Below are 25,348 nucleotides of genomic sequence, written 5' to 3' on the forward strand. Positions count from 1 at the left end.
CTCAGCTGGAGGAGGAGAGGGACGTTCACTTGAGTCATGCAGGAGAGACAAGGCACACCTCTGGTGAGTATGAACACTGCAACACCTGCTTTATTTTCTGTGTGTTATTGTAGGAAATGTCTGTGTTTGATCAGGTGAAAACACTATTTCTGGTAAATAAGAATATTGTGCACCAACTTTTTCACATGAAGCAGTGTGTCTCATGGCTCACGTCTACATTGCATGTCAAACGTGATAAAGCAATATCATTAAATGTTTAATATGTTCTATAATGGAGAATTTCATACAATTTCACAACTGTAGGATGTAATTACACAGTTAAAGAGTTTGACCTGAAGAGGAAACAGGAGATTTGGGGTTTGTCTTTGCCATAACAGCCTTAAGAGACGTCCTTATGTCCCGACAGGACTTCTTCACAAGTGTGACAAACATAGACACATATTTAATACATTTCTCCTTTATGCCAATTTGTGATGCGATTAGTCGATTAGTGGATAAAATGTTGCTACTTTCGCTTGTTGGCACCAAAGGTACTAGTATGTCGAATTCATAATTGACTACCACTTACTACTTCATGGAGTTTTGTTCATCCAATTCCAGATTTATGTTCCTGAGGAATATGATTTTCAGTAAATGTTACTTGTTATTTTAATTTAGTGAGTTGTTGTCATGTTTGATGTGCAATGTTCAGAATTCATGGTAATTTTTTTGAACAATGTTTAGGTTAAATTGTGCTGAATTCTAAATGTTTTCTGAGACTTTTCTTACTTAATACTAGTCTAACTTTAAGCCTCTGTTTAAATGTCAGGGAATTTAATTAATAGGAGCATTCCTTAAACTAAAGGTGGGAGAGAAAACATACCAAAGTATTTTGCATGGCGATACACAGACGGCAAGTATCTTTTTTTTCAAATGTTTGCATTTATTAATATTGCAAATACATATTAAACCTTTGCTAACCTGCTATTATAAAAAATATCAGTTGCAATAAAGTGATTGAAGTGAGATAAACAGACTAAAAACTAAATCTTGTTGGATTAGAAAAATGATGTTGACAAAGTTTTTCCCTAATTTACAGTTGAAAACAGGTAATAAATCACAGCAAATGCTATCACACAATGCTTGGCATATCACAAAACATTTAAAAATCGCAATAATATATATGATAATGTTAGATCAGGAGGCCTCTGGTGGTTCCCACCCATAATGGTTTGAAGTAAAATGTGCCGTGTTTATAATGAACAGTGACGCAAAGTGCCACACATTTAAGAGGTATTTAAAATATGATTCAGTTATTGCAGTTTCAAATGGCTCTCATAATATTACACATTTTTTGACAATGTTTAAGTTTATATTTTATTTGATTATGCTCAATCCTGGCTGTTTTCTGTTTTTTTTTTTAAATTTTTATATATGAGTTTAACTTTAAACCTCTGTTTAAACATCAGGGAAATTAATAGTTTGGAACAGCAGTTTATCAGTTAAACAATGCTCAATCCTGACTATCTATGTTTTTTTGTTTTTTTTGTGTGTGTTTTGTTTCATTTTTTTGTGCACACTTTAAACTTTGTTTAAACTTAAGATAAATTAGAAGTTTGGAACATCCTTTAATCCCTATAAAGTAATCCATATGTTATCTAAATGCATACTTATATCAGAGAGCAACACTTTTTTGTGCTATATCCTTCCTGTCTTGGTTTATGGTAAAGTTATACCACTTAAAATCCATAAATCACTGAACAATTTAGGTCCAAGATTAGATCTTGTGACCCAGGTCGGCTGGTTCTCGTTGTTCCCCGAGTCAAAACCAAAGCACGGGCGAGCTGCCTGGAGCGTCTGTGCTGTTTGAATGTGGAACAAACTGCCTGAAGAGCAAAGACTTGAGACAGTGTTGACTTCTTTCAAATCCCATATGAAGACCTACCTGTTTGCTGCTGCTTTTAATTCATTTTCTTTCAAATGTAATTTTTTTTTGTTTTATTGCTTTACTCTGTGTGCTTTTGATTCTTAGTTCAGTAGAAGGTTTTTTATTTTTTGCTTTTGCCTTTTTTTGATTTTGTTCTTTTGCATGTTTGTTTTTATTGTTTTTATCATTAGTTTCTTTTATTTTTACCTGCATAATGTGTAAAGTACTTTCAGTTGCCTTTGGGTACGAATGCGCTATATAAATAATTTTTCCATGCTTTGCTTTCGCCAAAAGCAAAAGATCGATTTTCCTCCCCGTGACAATACTTTCGGGGGATGCAAAATTCAGGTTGAAAAACAAATATTGATTGAGAAACTTATTTCTTTTATCTCATTAATACCACCAGACCTCTGAAGGAGGTCTCTGCACGTGTCTAAAGGGGCCCCACAGTTTTACACATATACTGCAGCTGTGTGTTTGCTGTCTTCTAATGTACAGAAATAGATCAAAACATCCCGAATCATCATCTCTTCAGCTCGAGAAAAGGGAAGTTCATTATGCCAGACTTCAAGCAAGATGTAAAGCGTGTGTGCTTGTGTGTGTGTGTAAGGGTGCCGGTGTGCGTACCTTTGCATACAAATCGTCCTGTTTGCATAACCAATAGTCTTTTCTCTCCCTGATCCAGACCTGTAGTCAAATAAAGGCCTTCAAAACAAGCTGCTCACTTACATTAAAACAGATGGCTAAACACAAATTGACTCTCGGTGTGTGTGTGTGTGTGTGTTAACCATTACACCACAATTCTATGAAAAACCCTCTTCTTAATTCAAGGTACACGCGGAGGCTTTCTGTGAAAGAAATATGCGCTTGTGCTGCATTTTTTGTTCTAATCATCTTTCACCAACAGCCCACGCAAATAAGGCTGCCTGATAAAAGTCCGTGTTTACTCAGGCAAAGGGATAATCTTATCAATAATGAATGAGTTTCCTTCCTGAACTCGGTGTCATTTATTCCTATGAAAATAACCATTCAGATATAAACAGATTGTGGCTGTTTTCACTGTACAACAATCACTACGTATAAACCGAGTCATAGTGTCAAAAGCACATTCCACACTGCTCAATAAAACGTAAATACATCATATGCACTTGACAAAATATCAGAGGAGGTTTTATGTTTGGAGATTGTGGCCCAGTTTTCTCGGTTTCAGGAGAGTTTTGTGTGTTTCTAGTTCAAACATCGTGCAGGAAGCACTTTGCATATGAAGCGAGGATGAAAATTCTGCAAACTTTGCATTGACCACAAGTGCTTCTACGAGCCTTCCCCTCTGTGAGTGAGTCACAGTGGATTTAGACGGAAATGGACATAATATCTGTGTGTGCATTTGTTTGCAGGGAACGCTGCAGCCACAGACACGGTGTCTGCGATGTGGAGACGTGCTGGAGTGGTCCGAGGAGCACAGGTGTGTTGAAGTCAAAGACAAATGGACAGATAAAGGACACCTCTTCCCTCCACATGAAGTTCAGTACATATATGACAGTTTGCTCTTATCTGAAACAAATTACAGCGCCGTTCAGTTTTTATGATAACAAAATTCTCTACTGGATCATTTGCAAGCAATCAGATTAGACTTGCGGTCAACAGGCGCCATGAGCGGATGAGGAAGCACACATTAGTACTAGACTGAGAAGCCTTAACTAACTCCAAGTACAGTTTTCAGGTTAAATTATTCATGAGAGATGGTCATAATTCCCTTGCTGTAGAAAAGAATGCTTTCTGTTAAATACTGAGAGCAAAGTGCTGCATTCTTGATACGGCAGATTATGACAAAGCAGCCAAACCACAGAGCGTGATACCTCCAGCAAGGCAAAATCACTCAAATTAATTTCTCTTAACAGTAGAAGATGTGTAGGGAATTTTAAAAGTTTTGCGTGCAACATTCAGTGCATTAATACAGCTGTAAACCTCTATTTGTCATAAGATATCTCTCCTCTGTGTGTGTTGTAATGTGACCTTTTCTGTGGTTTGCTGTGGTGAAATGGTCTGGCTGCACATGTTTATCAGTGCATGTGTGTATCCCCAACATGTTTTCACCCCAGCTCGTCACATGGTGCCGCCCTGTCAGTGACCTTCTGCATCTACTTCTGACGTTTTAGGTACCCTTCTGCCTCAGCTGTTTATGCTTCTGGATGGTGTTAGATGATGCAGCACGGTCCTTATGTTTACACAACAGCAGGACTGTCACAGTGGTTAGGATAAAGCAACAAAGACGCAGATGGTTAGGTTTAGGCAAAAGAGGCACAGGGTAAGGTGCCCTATAAGTGCACTTGAACTTACATTGTTAACTGCAGCGTTATAACCTGACGCAGTCCTTCAGTGTTTCATGTGCACGTGACCAGTTCCATCCAGCCATGTTCTCAAGTGACGCTGTCTGTGCATGTTGCATGTTGTCGCGCTCGGTGCCATCCAGCCGTCCACTGGCATATGATAACAACATCACATTCTCATCTGATGCCATCCAACCGCTTTCCAATTCATCACAGAAGGCGGGTTTTGGAGTCACACTCACATGACGAAAGCACTGTGTGCACTGAGTTTGGATTGCTAATGGGCTGGTGTCCCACTAGCTAGCTCATCCACCGATATGCAGTGTACTCATATGGCTGTAACTGCTGACATCTGCATGGCGTTGATGTGAAAGTGTAGCACTCAAGCTTCTGTTCCCCCGGTTATCACCATCAGCTCTGTCAGCACTGTTGCTGTTGTTTAGGGTTGTTATGGGGTTAGCACCGTTAGCTGCAAGATGAGGCACCTCCACGTTAAGACGTGTGTCCAGACAACTCATACACTCTGAATTTCACATCAAGTCCCTTTACGCCTTGTTTCCACACAGTTTGGTGTATGTATGCGAGTGAACCAGTAGTCTGTTCATTCGTATGAGACTCTCCTATTCTCTGACGTATTTTTAAAGATCCTCCCGTTTTGTTTTGTTTTTTTGTCTCAAGTATGTTGAAAAAACAACTTTTGCAGCAGATTTCAGACAGACCATATGCAGTGGCCACTGAAAGTGCAATAAAAACAAATTAGCGAACAGATTGATGAATGTAGTACAGCTCTATATACATATTTTAGTAAAAAGTCAAAAATATATAAGTATATAAGTCAAAAAGTTAACATTAGAAGCATGCTTATTGTGAGTGCATGCATAGTGGATTCTACATCTTTAGAAAACATATTTCACAAAACTGGGTACATATCTGACAGGCCAATTTTCTGCTTTATTTGCTGCCATGCAGTATTGGTGTTGTTTTTGACTCCATATTTCTCCATGTGTATATTCTACAAGACTGGATGGCAAAAACATTTCAAAATGAATTTTGTCTTTTGCCATTTCTGCATTCGCATGTATATCCATCAGTAGAGAGATGTATTTCCTTGGGCTGGACACTGGGGGTGTGCTCCGTATGCTGGCAGGTCATAGGATGAAAGCAGATGGTTATAGTAGCCTAAAGCATAGATTAGTGAGTTATGTCCAATTATATATAAAAAAAATCATGTAGCATATCAAAAATGGTACCTAATATGTCAGTTAGGAATAATGGTGACAATAGCTGTAAGAATCATGGTAGAAAGTGTATTTTGCAACAACAAAACAGAAAAACAGCAAAATCTTATGCAGACAGAAACAGAAGATTTCCTGGAATCACTGCCTTACTGTTAATTTATGACCCTAAAGGGTTAATAAATAATTCCATGGTGGCGTTCGTCCTTGGCTCATGGCTTCCCTCTCCTGTAAACATCATTGAAATTTTTTGAGTAGCTTGTGTAACACCCAAACAAGCAAACAGAACAACTCAGTGACCTCCTGGCAGACGAATCCACAACTTTTTGCAGGAGGTTAAACTTAGCGCTGCAGGACATATTCCATCTTTGTATTTAAAAACAAAAGGTGCAGACTAAAAAGCTGTGGAGGTAAGAGGTGAGTCTGAAGTTTGCGTTTGAAGATTGCCCGGGATTCTCCACAGTCTCATTTAAATGCTTGCTACACGACGGGAGAGCGGGAGGAGAGAATCGTCTCGGTGCATTTTTATAAGGAACACAGTGAGAGGGATGTTCCAGGTGAGCAGTAGATCAGAGATCGGGCTACGACACAGGTTTTTCACTGTTGTGTGTTGGTTGAAGAGACTGTATGATGGAAGATACATTTCCACTGAATGTGTGTTTCTCTCAGCATCCTGCTGGGCTGCTCCTGCTGCTCTACAGTGGATGAGACGCTGGAAAATGTAGCCAGAGGTCTTGCCAGCAGAATGAAGAGGGAGAAGAGTCACTGGGCAGCTGGAAGAGTGGGCGACATTGACTTTGTTGGCCCGACGAAGACAAGAGGAAAGGTGAAACCAGCATAACAGATACAGAAGGTTACATAACAGCGTTGGAAGAGTATGCGGAATAATGACATTTCAACTTGTGTCTTTTTATATCCAGTTTGTGAGGGTGCGCAGCAACACAGACCCAGTGCTCATCTACCAGATGCTGACAGAGGACTGGGGCCTCGCTCCCCCACACCTGGTGGTGGCACTGGTGGGAGGAGATGAGGTGGCTCAGATGAAGCCGTGGCTCAGGGACACTCTAAGAAAAGGACTTGTGAAGGCTGCACAGAGCACAGGTTACAACCGAGGGGCAAAAACTGGCCTTGGCTTTTTGAAATCAGCAAATGATAAAGAAATTGGTTCTCTGTTGCCCTCTGTTGGCTGGCAGCAGAATCACTATAAACACATCAAAATCCTGCCTTACATTGAGATGTATGAAGTCTAAAATGTTTTCTTGACTCAAAGCTTGGGAGGGATGATGGGATAAGTAAATAGACAAAAAATGACAACTCACAAATGAAAAGAGGCAAACACAAAAAAGTACAGTCTGTTTCAAAGTATAGAAGTATAAGGCAATAACCTTATTATCATAATCAAAACAGGGTTCTTAGTAGGTGCTTGAGGTGTTTGAATTACTTGAATTCAGCTCTCAGAAATGTAACTACCTGGAAGACCTTGAAAAAAAAACAAACAATCAGAATCCGGTTTTATTGCCAAGTATATTTACATATACAAGGAATTTCACTTGGTGTTTTAGTGCAAAACAATTAACATAAAGGAAGAATAAAAAATATTAAAATTAAATCGTAAGTAAATTATGTTATTTAAAAAGCGAGTGCTCAGAATTTGGAGAATCGTGAAGTTTATTTCTTGGTAACGTGCAGCACCTTTAAAATGGATTTTTTTTAACTTTCACATGAAAAAAAACAAGGTCTGCTTCACAATTTAAAGGATTTAAAGATCAAAATCCAATATTTCTTCCCCTCCTATTCCTTCATTCATCCCTTCCTCAGCTCCTTCCCTGTTTAGTAGCAAGTAACTAACATGCATGTGGGAAAATGTAGTGGAGTAAAAGTATACATTTTATTCAGGACTGTGGTGCAGTGAAGTGAAAGTTGACACATGCATATACACTGCTCCTCTGTTGTCTAGGGGCATGGATTTTGACTAACGGCCTTCGCTTTGGCATCACAAAGAACTTGGGCCGGGCGGTGAGGGATCACTCGCTGGCCAGCACCTCTTCTAAAGTTCGTGTCGTGGCCATTGGCATCGCACCCTGGAACATGATCCACAACCGAGAGGCGCTGCTCACCAGCCACTACGCCAAGGTTTCTATACAGACAATATGGAGCTCGTGATAATAGCAGCAACAAGCAAAGATTTACATGCTGTCTTCCTGCTTTTCTGCATTCTTGTATTCATGTCCTCAAGGTGGATGAGCCTGTTGTGTACAAACCACAGGACCTGCCTCACGGGTCTGTGTATTCCCTGGACAGCAACCATTCCCACTTTGTGCTGGTGGAGGAGGATCCGAACAAACCAGGAGCCACCAGTGAAATGAGGGTGAAGCTGCTCAAGCACATCTCCCTTCAGCGTACTGGTTACGGAGGTAAAGCTCTGAAGGTCACAGCCAGGATTTGGAATTGGAATCAGCTACTTTAATATCTATTGAAGTCATATTAAAGGCCCAGTGTGTAGGATTTAGGGGCATATATTGGCAGAAATTGAATATAATCTGATAAATATGTTTTCTTTCGTGTATGATCAACTGAAAATAAGAATAGTTTTGTTACCCTAGAATGGCCCATTTATATCTACATAGGGAGCGGGTCCTGGTCCATGGAGTCCACTATGTTGTACCACCATGCAGAAATTGGGAATATTCATGTTTTAAATTAAGTTTTTCTTTTCTTTTCTTTTTTTTTTTTGGATAACATTTAAACAAAACGGGGTAGGATTTGATTAGTATCCACTTCTTCCTACTCCTTCTAAGACATGAAATACTTGAATACTTTTTGTTGTTTAGTGACTATCTCTGATGGGTATTCTGGCATTTTTTTTCTCCCGTTTTATTTGGTAAGTTCGAAATAAAAATTTAAATTAAAAAAACAAACAAAAACAAACAAAAAAAATTCTACCACAGCCCAGAATGAAAAAAACAAACACTGGCTCCCCATAGGGTCATTTGCATTTTCCTATTTGCCACCATAGTAAACAGCCCCTGCTTAACAAGCCAAACCGCATTAGAAAAATACAGATTTTTATCGTGAAATTGCTTTAATCAGCTGTTTTGACAGTTAAACCCATGAATCTGTTTGTATTGGAGAAGAAGAGACCTTTGCTGATAATTCGGCTTCAGTGTCCCGATGTTAACTTATCGGTGAGAAAAGGTAAGCACAGATAAGCAGGTGCTGGGTGAGCAGCCCGTTTTTTTTTTGTTGTTTTTTTTTTTTATTTTTTTTTGCATGAAACTGCTTTATTTAGATTTTTTTTTACTGGTTTAAATCTCCTCATCCATATGTTTTGGAGAGGAGGAGATGATTCAGCTCCCAGTATGAAGCTCCCTGAACAATGAACGCTAAAGGAATTCTAAAAGGCATCTCACGTTTGGCATATGGGAAGAAATTCAGCAGGTTCCAATTTGTAATCCTCACTGCTACATGCACATGCATCCTACACACTGCTCCTCAGACAATGTTAATACTTAATACCCGAATCTAAAATGACTTAGTTAAAATTTAAAACCCTGCATTTACTTATATAAATAAAAAAACATAAACAGTAAAATGTACTTAAATATTAAAAGTAGGAGTACTCATTCGGAGAAACAGCTGTTAAATTATAGATGCATGTAAGCATTATTTCACTGTCAAGCTGTTTGTAGGACAGGTTGGTTGCTTCATATACTGATAGCTTCGAAAAAGGCCCTGCTTTATATTTTATGACGTTTTCATACGGCTTACTATAAAATCATATGCTTCAAAATTGTACACAAGTGCTGTAGTTGAGTAAATGCACATGTGCTCAGATGTAGCTGTGCAATTGAAATTTTGTGCTACAGACTCTTCTCTGCCCATGGGAGTGAATATATATATATATATATGTATATATATATGTGTGTATATATATATATATATATATGTGTGTGTGTGTGTGTATATATATGTATGTATGTATATGTATATATATATATATATATATATATATATATATATATATATGTATTTAAAGACAGAAATACAAACTGTCTCATACGAACAGAAAGTGAGCAGACTCACAAGCATTAGATGTTTTTTTTCAGCTCCAATCCTTTGTGTGTTCTTTGTTTTTAAACCAAAAAATTAGCTGACATAAATTAGTAGTGCTACTTTGCAATATTTCTGTAATCAGAGATTATCTGTGGAGTTTTCTTGTAAACAAACAAAAGTTGTGTTTACTCATTGCAAAATGAATCCGGTGTATCCTTGAGGTCTAAAAATGAGTGCATTTTCTCATAAAACATTTGTAAAGACAACTGCAAAAAAAAAGTAAATTATGAATCTAATATGAATTGGGCCATATGTGCTAGCCTGCGGCCTTCCTCTTCCCTGCCTTCACAGGGGCATTACCATGCTTCTCTGTGCGTCAGCGAAGTAGCTAAAAGGAGCATCAGGAATGTATATTGTGTCGTTTGCATGCTCATGAGTACGATACCAACAAATCAGGGACCCATTCTCAAGATCATTGCTCCAGCATGCTATAGCTTGCTACCTTTCAAAGCCACTGTTGTTAAAATTTCTGAAAAGCATATCATATAGTATGCACCTATTAAAGGGATACGTTGTTGTTTTTCAACAAGTTCAGGGTCAATGTGGTGTAGGGAGTCTGTGCAAAATGCATAATTGATGCAAAATTATGTACTCAGTCAACACATGAAAAATCAACTTCTGAGTCCTTTAGGTGATGTCATTTTTGGGCCCCAAAAAGACTTTTTCCCATTGATTTACATTTTGAAAGAGATGTCAGTAAATGCATTTTTAGAGTGTTGCAACCCCTACAGAGCCCCTAAATGACTTGTTTTTCTGTCTGGATTTAATCCATTCGGGCTGATGACATTTGAAAAGTTTCCATGTTGTTCCCACTTTAAGCACATAAACACAATGAAAAAAGAACACAGAACTACAACTTTCTGTCATCACATGAACGCAGCATTAGATCTCCTCCTGCTCCAACACAGCTGATTCAAATGATCAGCTCATTATGAACTCCTGAAGCTACTTGATGACAAGTTGATCATTTAATTGCGCTGAGTTTCAGCAGGGAGAGATCTGAAACATGCAGGTCAAGTGGTGCTTGAGGAGTGGTTTGAGAAAAACTGCTTTAAATGCCCAAATGGAACCTGTGTAAAAGATATTTGTCACTAGGAGAAGCCGCCTTTGCACCTTTTACACAACAGTGCAGTGTGGTAATAATATGAGACACATAAGATATTATGAGTGCAGTCTTTGTTGCTTGCAGGCACAGGCAGTTTTGAGATCCCTGTTCTGTGTCTCTTGGTCCACGGGGAGCCCAGGATCCTAAAGGTAAGTTTTATTTGATTGTGCTGTGTTAGTCACTCAAGAACTTTAAAGACATGACCGCAAAGAGACCTTCTGAGAGCGAGATGTGAATGCGCACAGCAGTAGCTCAGGCATGAGAATTAGGCTTCAAATCAAATTTTGGTTGTGCCACCTCCTGAAATCATGAGCCAAAGCCAGACTGAGAAACAAATTCTTTGTGTTTTCACAAAACTAATCTCTTTGGCTAGAAAGCCTTTCAAAGCCACCGATGCATTTGCATAAAAAGAGCCACAGCCGAGATTATGGGGGACGGCTAACACCGATCGATATAATTCTGTTTTGTTGAGAAGTTATCGAGCGAAAATGTTTGTGCCTGCGAGTGAACACTCTGTCCCCGGTTGCAGAGGATGTACAAAGGCATTGGCAATTCGACACCATGGCTGATCCTGGCAGGCTCGGGAGGCGTGGCCGACATCCTCGTCACGCTGATGAATAGGGGCTGCTGGGATATGGACAGCGTTCATGAGCTGCTGCTGGACACCTTTCCAAATGCCCACCACAGCACAGACATCAGTAACTGGGTCAAGCTGGTGAGAGCGATGTGCACAGCATGGAGGCAGGCACATACACGGATATGCACATCACAAGACTTAAACGTTGCCAGGAATATGGGGCACACTGGGGAAGATTGTGAGGGAAGCTAATGTGGGATTTTCATCCTTATCTTTCAAAATTTTGTATGTGATGACCTAATTAGGGATACGAAGGAGGGAAAGGGGATATATACAAGTAATGGAATATTTTTCAAGCTGACATACACAGGGAAAGGGTTGTAGTTTTTGAAAACAAATGCATTTGTAATTTAGAAAAGCACATTACATCAATCAAACAAGGTTTTAGTGATAACTGATCCAACCTGTCATTCAGATCCAGAGGATACTCGACCACGGACATCTCCTGACTGTCCACGACCCTGAGCAGGAGAGCTCTGAGCTGGATACGGTCATCCTCAAAGCTCTAGTTAAGGGTAAGGTACCTATTGAGAGGCACTGTGTTATCAAGAAACTTTCAATTTTCTTAGGCTGTGCAATTACAGGAAGGGTTTTGTGACTTGACAGTTGCACAAAGTGAGAGCCTTGATATTTTGAGCACTTAGTAGGTTGTGAACCTGTTGACATTTTGTGTGTGTGTGTGTGTGTGTGTGTGTGTGTGTGTGTGTGTGTGTGTGTGTGTGTGTGTGTGTGTTTCTCAGCTTGTAAAAGCCAAAGTCAGGAAGCTCAAGACTTTCTGGATGAACTGAAGCTGGCTGTGGCCTGGAACAGAGTCGATATTGCCAAGAGTGACATCTTTAATGGCGATGTGGAGTGGAAGGTGAGATGAATAGTAAAATGATAATTTAGATAATGATAGAGGGTAATCCCGAGGTACTCAAATTTAAGCTTAACTTAAGCTTAACTTAAGCGGCCGAAATGAGCACCTCCGTAGGGTGGCTCTCCTTTAGAGACAGGGTGAGACACTCGGTCGTCTGGGAGGAGCTGCTCCTCCATGTTGAGAAGAGTCAGATGAGGTGGCTCGGGTATCTAACTAGGATGCCTCCCTGCCTGGTGAGGTGTTCAGGGCACGTCCCACTGGTAGGAGACCCCGGGGAAGACCCAGGACACGCTGGACTGGGAACACCTCCCTTGGAAGAGCTGGACAAAGTGGCCGGGGAGAGGGAAGTCTGGGCTTCTCTGCTTAGGCTGCTGCCGTGGAAAATGAATGGATGGATGGATGGATGGATGGATGGATGGATAGAGGTTAATCACACTCTATATAAACTTGTCTCACAGGGCTGGTTTCCATTAGAGATTTGCGTAAAACTTAAGCAATATTCTCGAAATGTCAATAAAATACAAATGCGACATGACTGCATTTCCAGTTAGTGATGTTATGCGACTTTTCTTGTGTTGTTATGCACATCTTCTCTCGTAATAACATTCCAAGAAGCATGATGATGGATGTTCAAAAAAAAGAACAAGACACAAAATTAGCAGGTTTATTTCTATTGCAGCCACCGCATTAGCCATCATTATTTCCAATTGAAGGTGATGTAGCCGTTTTATGCAAGCGATAATGAAAAGACAAGCCCCTTATGTGTTTTAGCCACGTATGAGGGATTTCTGGGAGTTGAGACCATGTTTCACAGAGGAATTGTGCATTCAAAACTTAAAGATGAACCGCTAAACTTTTGAAGAGTTATGCGATGCAACACTCGAGAAATCCCTCATATGTGGCTGCTCCCATGTATAAGGGGCTTGCCTTTCCGTTATCGCTCACATAAAACACCTACATTGCCTTCGACTAGAAATAATGATCGCTGGTGTGTTGGCTGCAATAAAAATAATGTTTTGAACATGTTTTGAACGTACATCGCCATGCTTCATGAAATATGTTCGCGAGAGGAAAAGTTGCATAATATCACTCAGCGGAAACACAGCCATCCTGCATTGTGTTATATCTATCCATCCATCCATCTATCCGTTGTCGTCCACTTATCTGAGGCCGGGTCACAAGGGCATCAGGCTGAGCAAAGCACTGCAGGCATCCCAGTCTCCAGCAACACTTTCCAGCTCCTCCTGGGGGATCCCAAAGTGTTCCTAGGCCAGATGAGATATGTAATCCCTCCAGTGTGTTTTGGGTCTGGCCCAGGTGTTTTATCTACATTTCTAAAATATTACTTAAGTTTAGCACAAATCTGCAATGGAAACCCGCCTACTGACAGACATGATTGACAGCTGGATTTGAAACTCCTCCACTCTAGTAGGTTTTAGTCCAGCCGTGGTGGATTCTTGCAAATGTCATTTGAAGCACAATGTGAACGAGGAAAAACATGCTTTTTTTACTTTCCGTCTCATAAACTACTGTGCGGATCTACTGAAAGTTTTAGCAAATGTGACACAAAGTTATTATATAAAAATTCCAATTGTAACTTTCTCCCAGCTGCTAACTATGTTGGCAGACGCATAAAACATAAATGTCCCTGTCTTGAACAAGTGTAGCTCCATTCAGTAGCTGATGGGACATTTCACTGAAAAAATATCAACCTGATGGTTGCACTAGAGGGAAAATCTGGGGATCACCAGTTAGTAGGATTCATCCTCTGGGGATCATGAATTTGTGTTTAAAATTGGCAACCCATCCAATAGTTTTTGAGATAGTTAATGGCGGACTGCTTAAGTACCAACCATCAGTTTTCATCCGTAGAGCCATGCAACCAGTGTGGCTATAAATCTATTTTGCATAAGCATGTCTTTCATTTTTAATCTTATTTGCATTCAATTAACATGAAAAGGACTTAGCGGCAAGCCACTGTACATAATGGCAAAGAAGACAAGACCCTGGCAATGACAAAATCCTTTTCACAAGAGGAAGAGAAGCTTTATGAACTGTAACAAAGACACATGATCTTTGCAGGCGTGCGACCTTGAAGAGGTGATGATGGACGCGCTGATCAATGACAAACCAGACTTTGTGCGCCTTTTTGTGGACAATGGCGTGAACTTGGGCGAGTTCCTCACCTACGGTCGCCTGCAGGAGCTTTACTGGTCTGTGTCTGAGAAGAGCCTCTTTCACAACCTGCTCCTCAAAAAGTACGAGGAGAAGCAGCTTCTGCTCGGAGCAGCCAGGACGCCTGGTCCGCCTGGGCACCACCCGCCCGAGCAAGGGGACCGGAAACCCAGATTCACCCTTTATGAGGTTGCCAAAGTGCTGAAAGACTTTCTCCATGACTCCTGCAAAGGCTTTTACCAGAAGATTTCCACAGTGAGTGATATTCTCCATCTCGAAAGTCAATCATTCATACTGCACTGAATAAGAATCCTGAATTAACTTCCACTTTGTATTGCTTCTCGTGGTGGTTCTCGTATTTTTTGGCTTATGACACCGTAAAATGAAGCAACATCTATTTGTTAGCCCTAGACACAGTCTGCATTTGTCTATAAGCTTTGAGCGTAGACTGATATCCCCTTTTCACCCTCTCAGACTGTCTCATATGAAATTGTTAGAAGCCTGAAAGATGCAATGAAATAGACAATATACAGACTTCATGGTAAACTCACCTCCTGGAAAACATCCTTTTATAGTGACCTCATGTTGCACTTGAGAGTAAAACATAAAATCTAACCAATAAAGCTGTCAATTTTTAGATAATACCAAAAAATGAATAGGATTTGTGTATTAGAACTAAACTTTCCTTGTTTTCTATCTGGGGGCAGAGGCCTTTTTCCGTTATTGTGAAAAGGAAGAGAGGGATCATTATGCACCGAACACCCTAATTATGCCATCAGAATACCCCTCTATATATTGCCTGTGCTGTTTCATGCTGTGCAGCTAAAAAGGTGATAATCTCAGGGAGATTATATATATATAGCACAAAGTTAGATTGTTTCTTTGCTGAAAGGCTTTTTGTTCAGTGTACATCAGACATTTCAAAAAAAAAAAAAACATCTACGCGTCCTGTTGACCAAAGGCATAGGTTTCATATCAACATTTTGAGAAAAAAAAATGAAACAGGCAGTTCTGGGCACCTGCAAGGTCTTGAAAGTCTAGATATTCTCAATTTGAAGGTCTTGAAAGTCTTAAATTCATCAACAAAGTCTTACATTTCATGTACAAAACTCTTAATTTTTTACTTGTCCTTTCACAGTGATGTTGCATGTTACGCATCCTGCTGTGTTTTGGATGAAATTATCAGACTGTCCTTGATGGTCAGTGTTTTCACTCCAGCGCTCTGCACATATCTGACCATTTTCCACCCACCATCAGCCTCTGCTCTGTGGGCCGAGGCAGCGGCGTTGGCGGCTCAGCACAGAGTTCCCAACAGTACAAAACAGTAACTTTATATCTTTAGTTTCAGAAAATGTACCTAAATTAATGTATATGTAGGATCTTAATATCAACATCCCTGTTGTCCTCTGCCGCAGTGTCCACTGTGATAGCCGATTATATCTTTCAGGAGTTTGCTGGTATGGCCTTGAAGTTGACATTAAATTTTATTCTAGGTGGTTTTAAAAAGGTCTTAAAAAGCCTTGAATTTAACGTTGAGAACCCTGGGGATACCCTGTTTTTATGCTTACATTTTTGCCTTTTCTGCATCATTTTCTGGTGCTAATGTCTTGAACTTAGGCGTGAATGTGAATGGTTGTCAGCTCGGTGATGGTCTGGCGACCTGCAGGGTTTACCTCACCTCTCGCCCAGTGTCAGATGGGACAGACTCTAGCCCCCCCACGATCTTTAAGAGGTTATATAAGTGGTTATGGCGAATGAATAAATTAATGAATTTCCTAAATTTAGGAAAAATAGAAGTCCTCTACTACTTGAATATTTTTATTAGACCTGATGAAGTTCTGAGGACTGAAACTTTGTTTACTTAATAATAAAGTTTATTGCAAGTTATAGGACAGTGTGGTGAACGATTTCCTCCTTTGCACCTATACAAGTTTTTGAAGGTGTGAATGAGCCTCTACATTCAAGTTATGAGGGGGGACAAATGCACATGCTCTAAATATAGAGGGGGATGTGTCCCCTGTGTCCCTCCCCCTGAAATCTACACACATGTTGCTGACAGACTGACAGACCACCAGGCAAAAATAACCTCCTTGCCAGACGAAGGACTTTGTTTTACAATAATGAACTGAAGGAGAATAATTATATACATGTCAAGCAGGTGCAAGGCGCTCAGAAAACAGCATCCGTGAAGAAAAGGTAACACCTAAGCACATGGGTGTTGATGAGCCACAGTTGATTTTTTATGAATATATGACTTTAATGACAACATTAATCGGATCAGAGAAGCTCTTGGTACATTACGAACATCGACAAGGACGCACCAACAACTTAAAGTAACAGAGGAATCATTCAGCTTTAAACAGCACATGTCACACATCATATAGATGTATCTATCATTGTTGTCTAAGCAGCTACATGGTCTTGCTCATTCAGACACCCTGGAGTCAGTGAAAGACTCGAAGGTCCTCAATATCTAAGCCATTTATACGTGTGAATCATACATCTTCATACAATTATTCATGATTACATTTACATACTCTGATAGGAGATAATTTTCTACGACAGGCGTATTATAATTAAAATTGCCCCCTGGGCCCGGATGTGTAAGAGCCCCCCCTCTCCCTAAGGCAGGTACAACATGATGGAGTTTCTCCCCACAGAAAAGAAAGACAGAAAGAAGGAATTCCTTTATTAGGCCCTCAAGGGGCATTTCACTCTTTCAATCCTCACTCTGTTACGTTATATCAGTATATCGGTCATCCAATATTATCGCCCGATACTGTCCCATCACAGATATATCGTCATCGGCGTATTTGTTTTTCAATATGCATGATATTGAAAGCAGAACGTGATGCAGAAAAAGATGCTTTGAGTAATTTAAAATGATCATTTAATCATTTAAAATGATTCCCAAAGTTTACTGTTTCAGTGCGGTGATGTCATTTTTAACAGGAAAGTTTATTGTTAAATTATAAAATATCCTGCCTCCAGGATATCCAGGATCCGGGGGGGGGGCTGTACATGGACAGGGGGCCAAGCAGTTGGGGGTTCGGTGCCTTGCTCAAGAGCTCCTCAGCAGTGCACACAGGCATAAACTGGCATCTCTCCAGCCTCTAGTCACACTCCATGTTTGATCCTCGTGGAGATTTGAACCTTCGACCCTCTGGTGTCCAAGCCAAGTCCCCACAGACTGACCTACTGCCACCCAGATTTCATAGAGCACCCAGCGCCTCTTAAGTCCTGTAGATAAGCTGAGGGAAGAAACTCTCTTAAAATATATCACGATGATTCCTTTTTTGTGACATCTTCAAAGGGAATGTTTAAGCTGTTCCTTCAGTTTTTCTTTTTTTTTTAGGACTTTCGGGCTCTTGTATTGACATGATGACTAAGCCCTTTGACAAGAAATGCAATGTCGATAACAGCAGCTTCAGGCAGAGGCTCAGGCTCAGGGGCCCCCTGAGACCTTAAGCCCGGGGCCAAGGCCCAGTATACTCGTTCGGTAATACACCCATGCCTGCGTACTTATTTCTATGCCACAAAAGTTTAACAAAGACAATGTTTCAGTGCTACTTGGAGCTTCATCAGGTCAGAACGCTTGAAAATGGAAACCACTACTATATTTATATATGGAGCAAACCAGTAAACTGATAAGCTCTATGATGGTAAGTGTGGATAACCATCCAAACCCCCCTTGGTGATAAAGCATCCAAAAACAATTGCCTTTATTTGTATATTACCTTTAAAAACTGAATTTACAAAATATTTTGACAAACAAGGCAAAGCAGAAGCAACAAGGGTTTCTTGCAGAGGCAACGTAACTATAAGAACCAAACAATTATGCTGAAATAAGTCAGGATTTAAAGTTAAATTAAATGAGAGAAACAATCAAAATAAAAAACAATAACAACCTGTACTAATGAGAGCAAATACAATTCAAAGAATAAAAGCAATGAAGCACAAAAGGAAGAAAAATGAAGAAATCTTGAATACATGTACCGAATATGTGTTCTTATTGCAAGGTTTTGTTGGTTTTGTTTTTTATTTTTTGCAATAATTGAAAAAGATTGCACAATAGATTATGACTCATGAAATAATTGTCTGCTTTTGTAAACTGTGTGCAGCCCCTTTTGTTTATGATACACATTTCATACTTTGTGTGTGCTCCAGGAGAAGCCAGCAAAGGGTCGACTGTTCCACAGCCAGAAGAACCTGGCCGAATTAGAGGAGGGCTGCGAACATCCTTGGAGGGATCTCTTCCTCTGGGCCGTCCTTCAGAACCGACAGCAGATGGCCAACTACTTCTGGGCTATGGTCAGTCTTGTCAGGTCTTTAGTGAGTTCAGCTCCAGCTCAGACTATCTCAGCTCTGTGTGTGTGTGTGGTTCAGTCGATAAAAGTCTAAATGTGCCTGGAATTGGCAAAAAACTATTCAGACCAAACGGCTGATTTATGCTGTGCTGGTTTGTATTCTGGATTCGGTACGAACAAGAGTGATGTGGGCCAGCGCAGCGCAGGTGCAGGTCGCTGCTGCCATATGAAAATGTCACCAGATAAAAGCGCCCAGCAAACGGCGTATTCATCAAGAACTCAGGTGAACTAAAAAGCTATCTTATCTCCGAGAACATTATTCAAATGAAGGTCATGCTGCTCCAGGGGGCAGGATATTCAACCAGCTGGGAGGTGGTGCGTCAAAAGTCCAGATGAAGTTAATGAGAAATATATCCTGACACAGGATTGATGCTTTATGAACAGTTTAAAAGACACCAATCAATGATAATTGCTCTTTGTTTTCTACATCTTTTCAAGGCACCTTTCATTTCTTTATTGCCCTTCCCTGAACTAAGGGAACCAATTATTGTAATCTCACAAGCGGTCACCCTCATGTGCTCCTTCGCCGCGTCTTATTTCAAACATTATCTGAAATTATGGTAATTGCATTCAGTGTGTGTGTGTGTGTGTGTGTGTACATCCCCCTCTGCAAATCTTTTCACCACTCACACTCCGGCTGGGATATCTGCATTCATAATTTGATTGTTTGAAGTATCTCTCACGTCGAAGGCCTCATCACAATTATCCTTGCAGGCTGGCTTATGCTAGCAAAATATCTTTGTGTTAAATATGTACATATAAATGAAGCCAACATTATACAGCGTGATGTATACAAATGTTGATCATTTGAATAAAGAGGGTTGAGGTTCACAACATTAAGTGTATCTTCAAATGGAGAGGCCTTTGTTTTACCATGTTGCTCTCCATCTACACGTGCTGTTAATTCTTTAAACAGCTCTTCAACAAAGTAAAGGTCGCTGTTGATTATAGTAAATAAAAATACAATACAAAAAACTATTAATAGACAATGCCATACTCTTAACCTGAAGGGACCAACTGAAGGTTTTCATTGTGAAAAAGATCACATTAGTAGTCTTTTAGCTTCTTTATTCCTAGAAACACCAGCCCATTCTCATTCGGAAGTAATAAAAAACAAAAAAAACCTCTTTGACAGTGCTTTCAGCTTATGATCCAGATGCCAAAAGCCACCGTTCGCGTCCACATGATATGCCCCCGGGCGGCATCAGCTGAGAACGTGGCTGGAAAGAACTGGTTGCGGTGTTAAAATACACCACCGGACCTGCAGAATCAGCCGGACGGCCACAGACAGTGTCAGGTTGAAACACTGCCGGTAACAATGTATTACAAGGAGTGCAGGCGGGAGGGACAGTGGATGGGTCCAACAAACCCCGGACTTTCTTGCAGGAGTCCAGTGTTTGCTTCCTGTCTAAATGTGACATTTTACCATGTCGACGGTGCCTCCTAATCCTAACCATCCATGCCAGCATGTGCTTTCATTGACGTTCGGGCATTGGTTACCGTGTGCTTTTGTTGCCTAAAAATAACCACGTGCAGCGTAATCCCATAAAGTGCTTGTGTTGACGTCTTGGTAGCAGCATCTGGAAAAGTTAATAGCAGACACAGAAAGGATACCCAGAGTGAAAAATGTAGAGGCCACTACAAAGCGGCGATACGTGGGAACTTGGAATTAGGATGTGTTGGTCCAGCAGAGAGTAGCAGTGTTGTATTGAAATGTGTTCCCTTATCGACTAGTGTTTCCCTCCTGTTGATGGTTAGGATGGTAAAGCAAAGGGTTAGGGTCAGGTTTGGGTTACGCATATCGACGGTGAAACAGACTTTGATGCAACACTGGCAAAAGTAGTGATTGCCTTTTAAAATAAAATGTTTTAAACTTACTGCCATGCTCCGAGACGGAATTTATACACACAGATGTTATGAATCTCCATCACAGAAGACAAAAAAAACAGGCAATTTGCATTTGAATTTACTGGACATTACAAGAAAAACTATATACACATGAAACATTTTTTTCATATATATATTTTATTCCATTCTTTGTAAACAATGCAATGTTACCATCGCAACATATTGCTATGTGTGTTGAGTTTTACCGTCCTACTGTTACATCGGACTATTTGTTTTTCCTATGCCGTCCAGAAGTTGTCTGTCTAGTTTCATGCAGCATAGATTGTCTACACACAGGTCTCAACATGAAGTTATCTGAGCTGGCTGATAGCAGCAAACAGTGCTAACAACAGCAACAGTGCCACCAGAGCTAACGGTGCTAATGTACTGGAGGGTTGGTGTTACGTTTCTATGAAAACAGAAAGCCACCACCATTGGTCAGACTGGAGTAACTGCCCAGTGTGCAGAGTGCAGGGTGGCAACAGTTAGCTGCCAGTGGGATTTATGCAGAGAGGCTCAGCCAGATCAGCTACCACAGCAGTAAACAGAGAAGCTCCGATTACAACACAGACTGAGGGAGTGTGACTCTATTCTCTGCTCTGGACGGCATTACTCCACCATATCTCTACAAAACAAATGTTTGTCTGCTGCTATACTAATGTTCTGATTGTCATTTAGAGCTCCTTTCAGTTTAGTTTATTTGTACAATGATAAGGACAAAGTATTACACAGTAAAACTACAAAGTGATGTTAACTGTGTAGAAGAGGGATGAAGTCATTAAAACAGAAAGCAGAAAAAAAAATAGTATCAAATGGATAAAGAAAACATGTAGCAAAAAAAAAGATAAAGAGGAAAAAAGAAATGAAAAGGAAGAAAATACTCAGGACAAAATTTTGAATAATTTAAATGTGCAAGAGCTGCAACGGACATAGTCAATTCTATGTAGATGAAAGATATTTTTTTAAATGAGTTTTGAAAGTGATTATGGAAAATGACGACCTCAAGGCTTTACTCAGTGAATTCCAGAGATGAGGATCTAAATTTGATGAAAAAGCGATGACTGGTAGTGCGACAATAAGGTAAGATATTGATATCAACAAGCAGAAACAGAGACATAGTTTTCAGATCTGCACTTTCAAACACATTAACAAGCAAATGAAGACGTGACATTCGCTATGATGAATTACTTCTTCTCAAGAAAGTTTGAGTTGATTTTTATATATAGTGCACTGAATTGAAATTAAAGCCTGAAGGGAAAGAAGGAAAACTTATCTCAGGTCTGAAAAAATAGACACTACTTTAGTCATATCTTTGGTAAGATGAGTCCACAACCAAAATTCAAAACAACCTGCTATCATACCCAACATGACTGACGGCTGGAGATGGCTATAATAAGAACTACACCTAAGATATAAACGTTTCCTGATGCTGTGACAGCTTTGTTCACATCAGTACTGTTAGTAAACACAGGGTAAAGAGGTCTTACCTAAAATCTGATAAGCTGAGCAGCACAGGAGTGCTTACATTTTATGTGAGTCCTGAATTATTCACCGTTCGTGAGAAGTGTTACACGGTCCAAAACAATCAGACTGAGAGCCTTTAGAAACCGAGCGCTTGCAGGTAGAAATGTATCTATTGCAGTGTGATGCACACCACATTTAGATGCAAAAAGCAGCATCTCTCTAAAATTCTAAACTAGATTTCTCAGATCCCTCTCTCAGACCCATTTCTTGGAACCAGCTTTCTTTTAATCCTTCAGGGCCCCGAGGCGGTTGCGGCAGCGCTGGCGGGTTGTAAGATTCTGAAAGAGATGGCACGACTGGAATCTGAGGCTGAGTCTGCACGTAGTATGAAGGAGGCGAAGTATGAGCAGTTCGCCCTTGGTGAGTGTATAAACCGCACTATGACAACAGCTGACAGTGTGATCAGAGAAAAAAAGGGGAAAGGTCAAACATAGCGAGAGGCACACTCACTGACCTCAAGCAACATAAACAGATCCCACTGGAGGGAAGTGGAATATGAATCTAAATGTGCAAATTCTTCAAATATAGCCGAGTGGGTGACCCTGTGTGCACACTGTTCTTATCGTGGCAGATGTCTTTGGAGAGTGTTACTCCAACAGTGAAGACAGGGCTTACGCTTTGTTAGTGAGGAGGACACACTGCTGGAGCAAATCTACAGTCCTTAACTTGGCCACAGAGGCAGACGCCAAATCTTTCTTCGCCCACGATGGAGTTCAGGTAACAAGCTGACACATCCATGTTCCCATTTAACTAATATGTTTCTTTCAGCTATAGTAAAACATTTAAAGAGATGTTTTTACCAATATTCATCCAGCTATATATCAAAACAATGTGGGTAGTAGGTGTAGATGAACCGTGGTAAACCTCCTTTCATCTAACCAGTGCCGAGGTATCCCTCCTCCCTCCACAGCGAAACTCCAGGGATGATGCTTATTAATGCAAGAGCTTCATTCAGTGGAGTTTCGTTGGCTCTTGAGGCTGTTGTTCTAACTAAAGGCTTTACTTACGCACTTTCGCAATGCCCGCCACCCATACCGCCACTGTGGACAAAAAGAGTATAGAACAGGGTTCATACGCATTTTTACCAATAAATTTACATGACTTTACAATGACTTTGAGGGACATTTTTAAGACCATACATTCTCTGAAATGACTAGCGATACTCCCTAACTGTTCCTTTTATGACTTTATAATAGCTTTTTCAACAATGTATTATTTTTAAAAAATACTAATAATAAGCTAGAACAGGATCAGAACTGAATATTGAAATATAACTCAAGGACTATTTGTTATTTATGACAGGTGAGGGGGTGGTGCAAAAAGGGGGAGACATGTCAAAAAAATGTAAGCACTGGGAGGGACTTATGTTTTGTCTATTTTTTTTGCTTAGGGGAGGGACACATATCTTTGTGTGGCTGTATTTTATATTTATTTTAATGCCTTTTTTTAACAAAACACATGTAAACACATAGATCTTGAAAAATGAGGAAGTCAAAAATTACACATTTTACCACAGCTAGATATTTTAAAAACAGAAAATTAGCACTGGATGTTTAAATTTACAGGTTTGGAAATCAAAATTCCATAACCTTTCCAAAACCTTTAGGGTATATTTAGTTTTCCAAAACTTTTCCAGGCCTAGAAATTGCTATTTGCATATTCCATGACTTTTCCAGGTTTTTCATGACCGTACTCAGCTTGATAGAGGCAGATCAAGAGACGTACCCGCTCCTCTTTCTGTCTCACAAACTCAGACCAAAATCCAGTAAAACTGTAAAACTAGGCAGAGCTGGTAGAGTGAGTGGGTCCAACAACCCTGGATTTTCATGTGTTGCTTTACATCACCAACCAGCAGGAGTTTGTTCTGGTCTGGTGAGGTGCAGTGCATTCTGGTAGTTGCAGTTTTTCTCCCACTTGAGCTAAAATATCCATTTTCTCTGGTTTCTCTTGTCATATAGCACCAATGACAATAGTATTTGTGTCTTTCTACCACATAGACATCGTAGCTTCCGTGTTTCCAGCAGTGAAGTACTTCTTTTATGGTCATTCAAGGGTTTCAAAGTATTGTGTATTTGATGAAGAGTTCATTTTGCTGCCTTTTGTGCTGAATTACAGTGTTGCTTTGCAGTTTTTTAAAACCTTTACATTTTTATTTCAAGGTCGTGCAGTTTTGCTGCTCATTGGACTCGCTGTAATAGACATCCTTGTCATTACAAAGTCCCCATTTTGTATTCAATGTCAGCAGGGGAAGTTATTACACAGAATTTCATTCAAAGCACACAGCTGGAAAAATATAGCCTTTATAAATGGTAAGCTGTTTATTATAAATCAGTGCATAAGCAATATTTCGAGAGAATGTCAATTTTACTGGCCTTGAACAAAAAGTGGACGAACCTATGATTAAGTATCAGGTGTCCTTTCATGTGAGTGACTCATTAAACTGCAACTAGACAGCTGTGGAGAAGGGAAAAGAGATTCTTTTGTTTTATTTTTCTCTATTTTAACCAGCTGCAGTGACTGCCTGTGTGGTGTTTTCATGGATTTAGTCAAGACTGCAAGGCAGAAAAATTCCAAGGCCTGTGAGGCCATCTTGTGGTGAACTTCCTTCAAATGTTAGATCTTTGGTGAAATCCTCTCTGATTTTAACCTAAATGATATTAAACTACATCTTGCTGCAGGCTCTCCTCACAAAAATTTGGTGGGGGTCGATGACGACAGACACAGCCATCTCCAAACTCGTGGTGTCTTTCTTCTGTCCTGCACTCATCTGGACCAACCTCATAAAGTTCAGGTGATAAATCTTATGCTGCCCCCCCCTCCAGAGTCATGCACATCTCCTGTATGTTGTTTAGTTGTGCACACTGACGCTCTCTCGTGTGTTTCTAAGTGACGAGGAAGTTGATAATCGTAATGGCCATGAGCAGTTTGTGGAACTGGACAGTTTGGACACTGAAAAGGCTCTGCTGTTAACCGATGACGATGACCCTTTGTGAGTTCGCAATTTGCAGGAAAAAATTGCTGAAAATTACTTTTGTGAATCCTCATTTTAGATGTTTATCTGCTGAATAACTTATTCTTCTTCTCATTATTTATTTCTTAAAAGATGTAGCATGAGTTACCCTGCACTGTACGTTAATAAAAAAAAAAATCTACATTTGTGCATAAAAAAGAGTTTGAGAAGTGCTGAAGTGTCTTTTCGGCTCTTTGTTTTTT

At 40.1% G+C, this 25,348-nt stretch overlaps 1 protein-coding gene across 1 annotated transcript in view; it reads left to right on the top strand.

Moving 5' to 3' along the window:
- trpm5 (transient receptor potential cation channel, subfamily M, member 5) overlaps positions 1 to 25,348 on the top strand; it is a 34,541-nt gene continuing 9,193 nt past the window's right edge. Inside the window, exons 1-16 of the mRNA XM_088090276.1 lie at positions 1 to 63; positions 3,301 to 3,368; positions 6,138 to 6,294; positions 6,389 to 6,569; positions 7,426 to 7,601; positions 7,705 to 7,882; positions 10,771 to 10,835; positions 11,216 to 11,401; positions 11,739 to 11,838; positions 12,064 to 12,182; positions 14,265 to 14,612; positions 18,525 to 18,668; positions 22,372 to 22,495; positions 22,707 to 22,852; positions 24,814 to 24,926; positions 25,023 to 25,124. Of these exons, the coding sequence (XP_087946402.1) occupies positions 37 to 63; positions 3,301 to 3,368; positions 6,138 to 6,294; positions 6,389 to 6,569; positions 7,426 to 7,601; positions 7,705 to 7,882; positions 10,771 to 10,835; positions 11,216 to 11,401; positions 11,739 to 11,838; positions 12,064 to 12,182; positions 14,265 to 14,612; positions 18,525 to 18,668; positions 22,372 to 22,495; positions 22,707 to 22,852; positions 24,814 to 24,926; positions 25,023 to 25,124 (2,234 nt within the window). The 5' untranslated portion in view covers positions 1 to 36. The remainder of the gene's footprint in view (positions 64 to 3,300; positions 3,369 to 6,137; positions 6,295 to 6,388; positions 6,570 to 7,425; positions 7,602 to 7,704; positions 7,883 to 10,770; positions 10,836 to 11,215; positions 11,402 to 11,738; positions 11,839 to 12,063; positions 12,183 to 14,264; positions 14,613 to 18,524; positions 18,669 to 22,371; positions 22,496 to 22,706; positions 22,853 to 24,813; positions 24,927 to 25,022; positions 25,125 to 25,348) is intronic.

This window comes from Plectropomus leopardus, chromosome 1, assembly GCF_026936395.1.
Source record: "Plectropomus leopardus strain MGB_pleo_1.0 chromosome 1, ASM2693639v1, whole genome shotgun sequence".
Classification (NCBI taxonomy): domain Eukaryota; kingdom Metazoa; phylum Chordata; class Actinopteri; order Perciformes; family Serranidae; genus Plectropomus; species Plectropomus leopardus.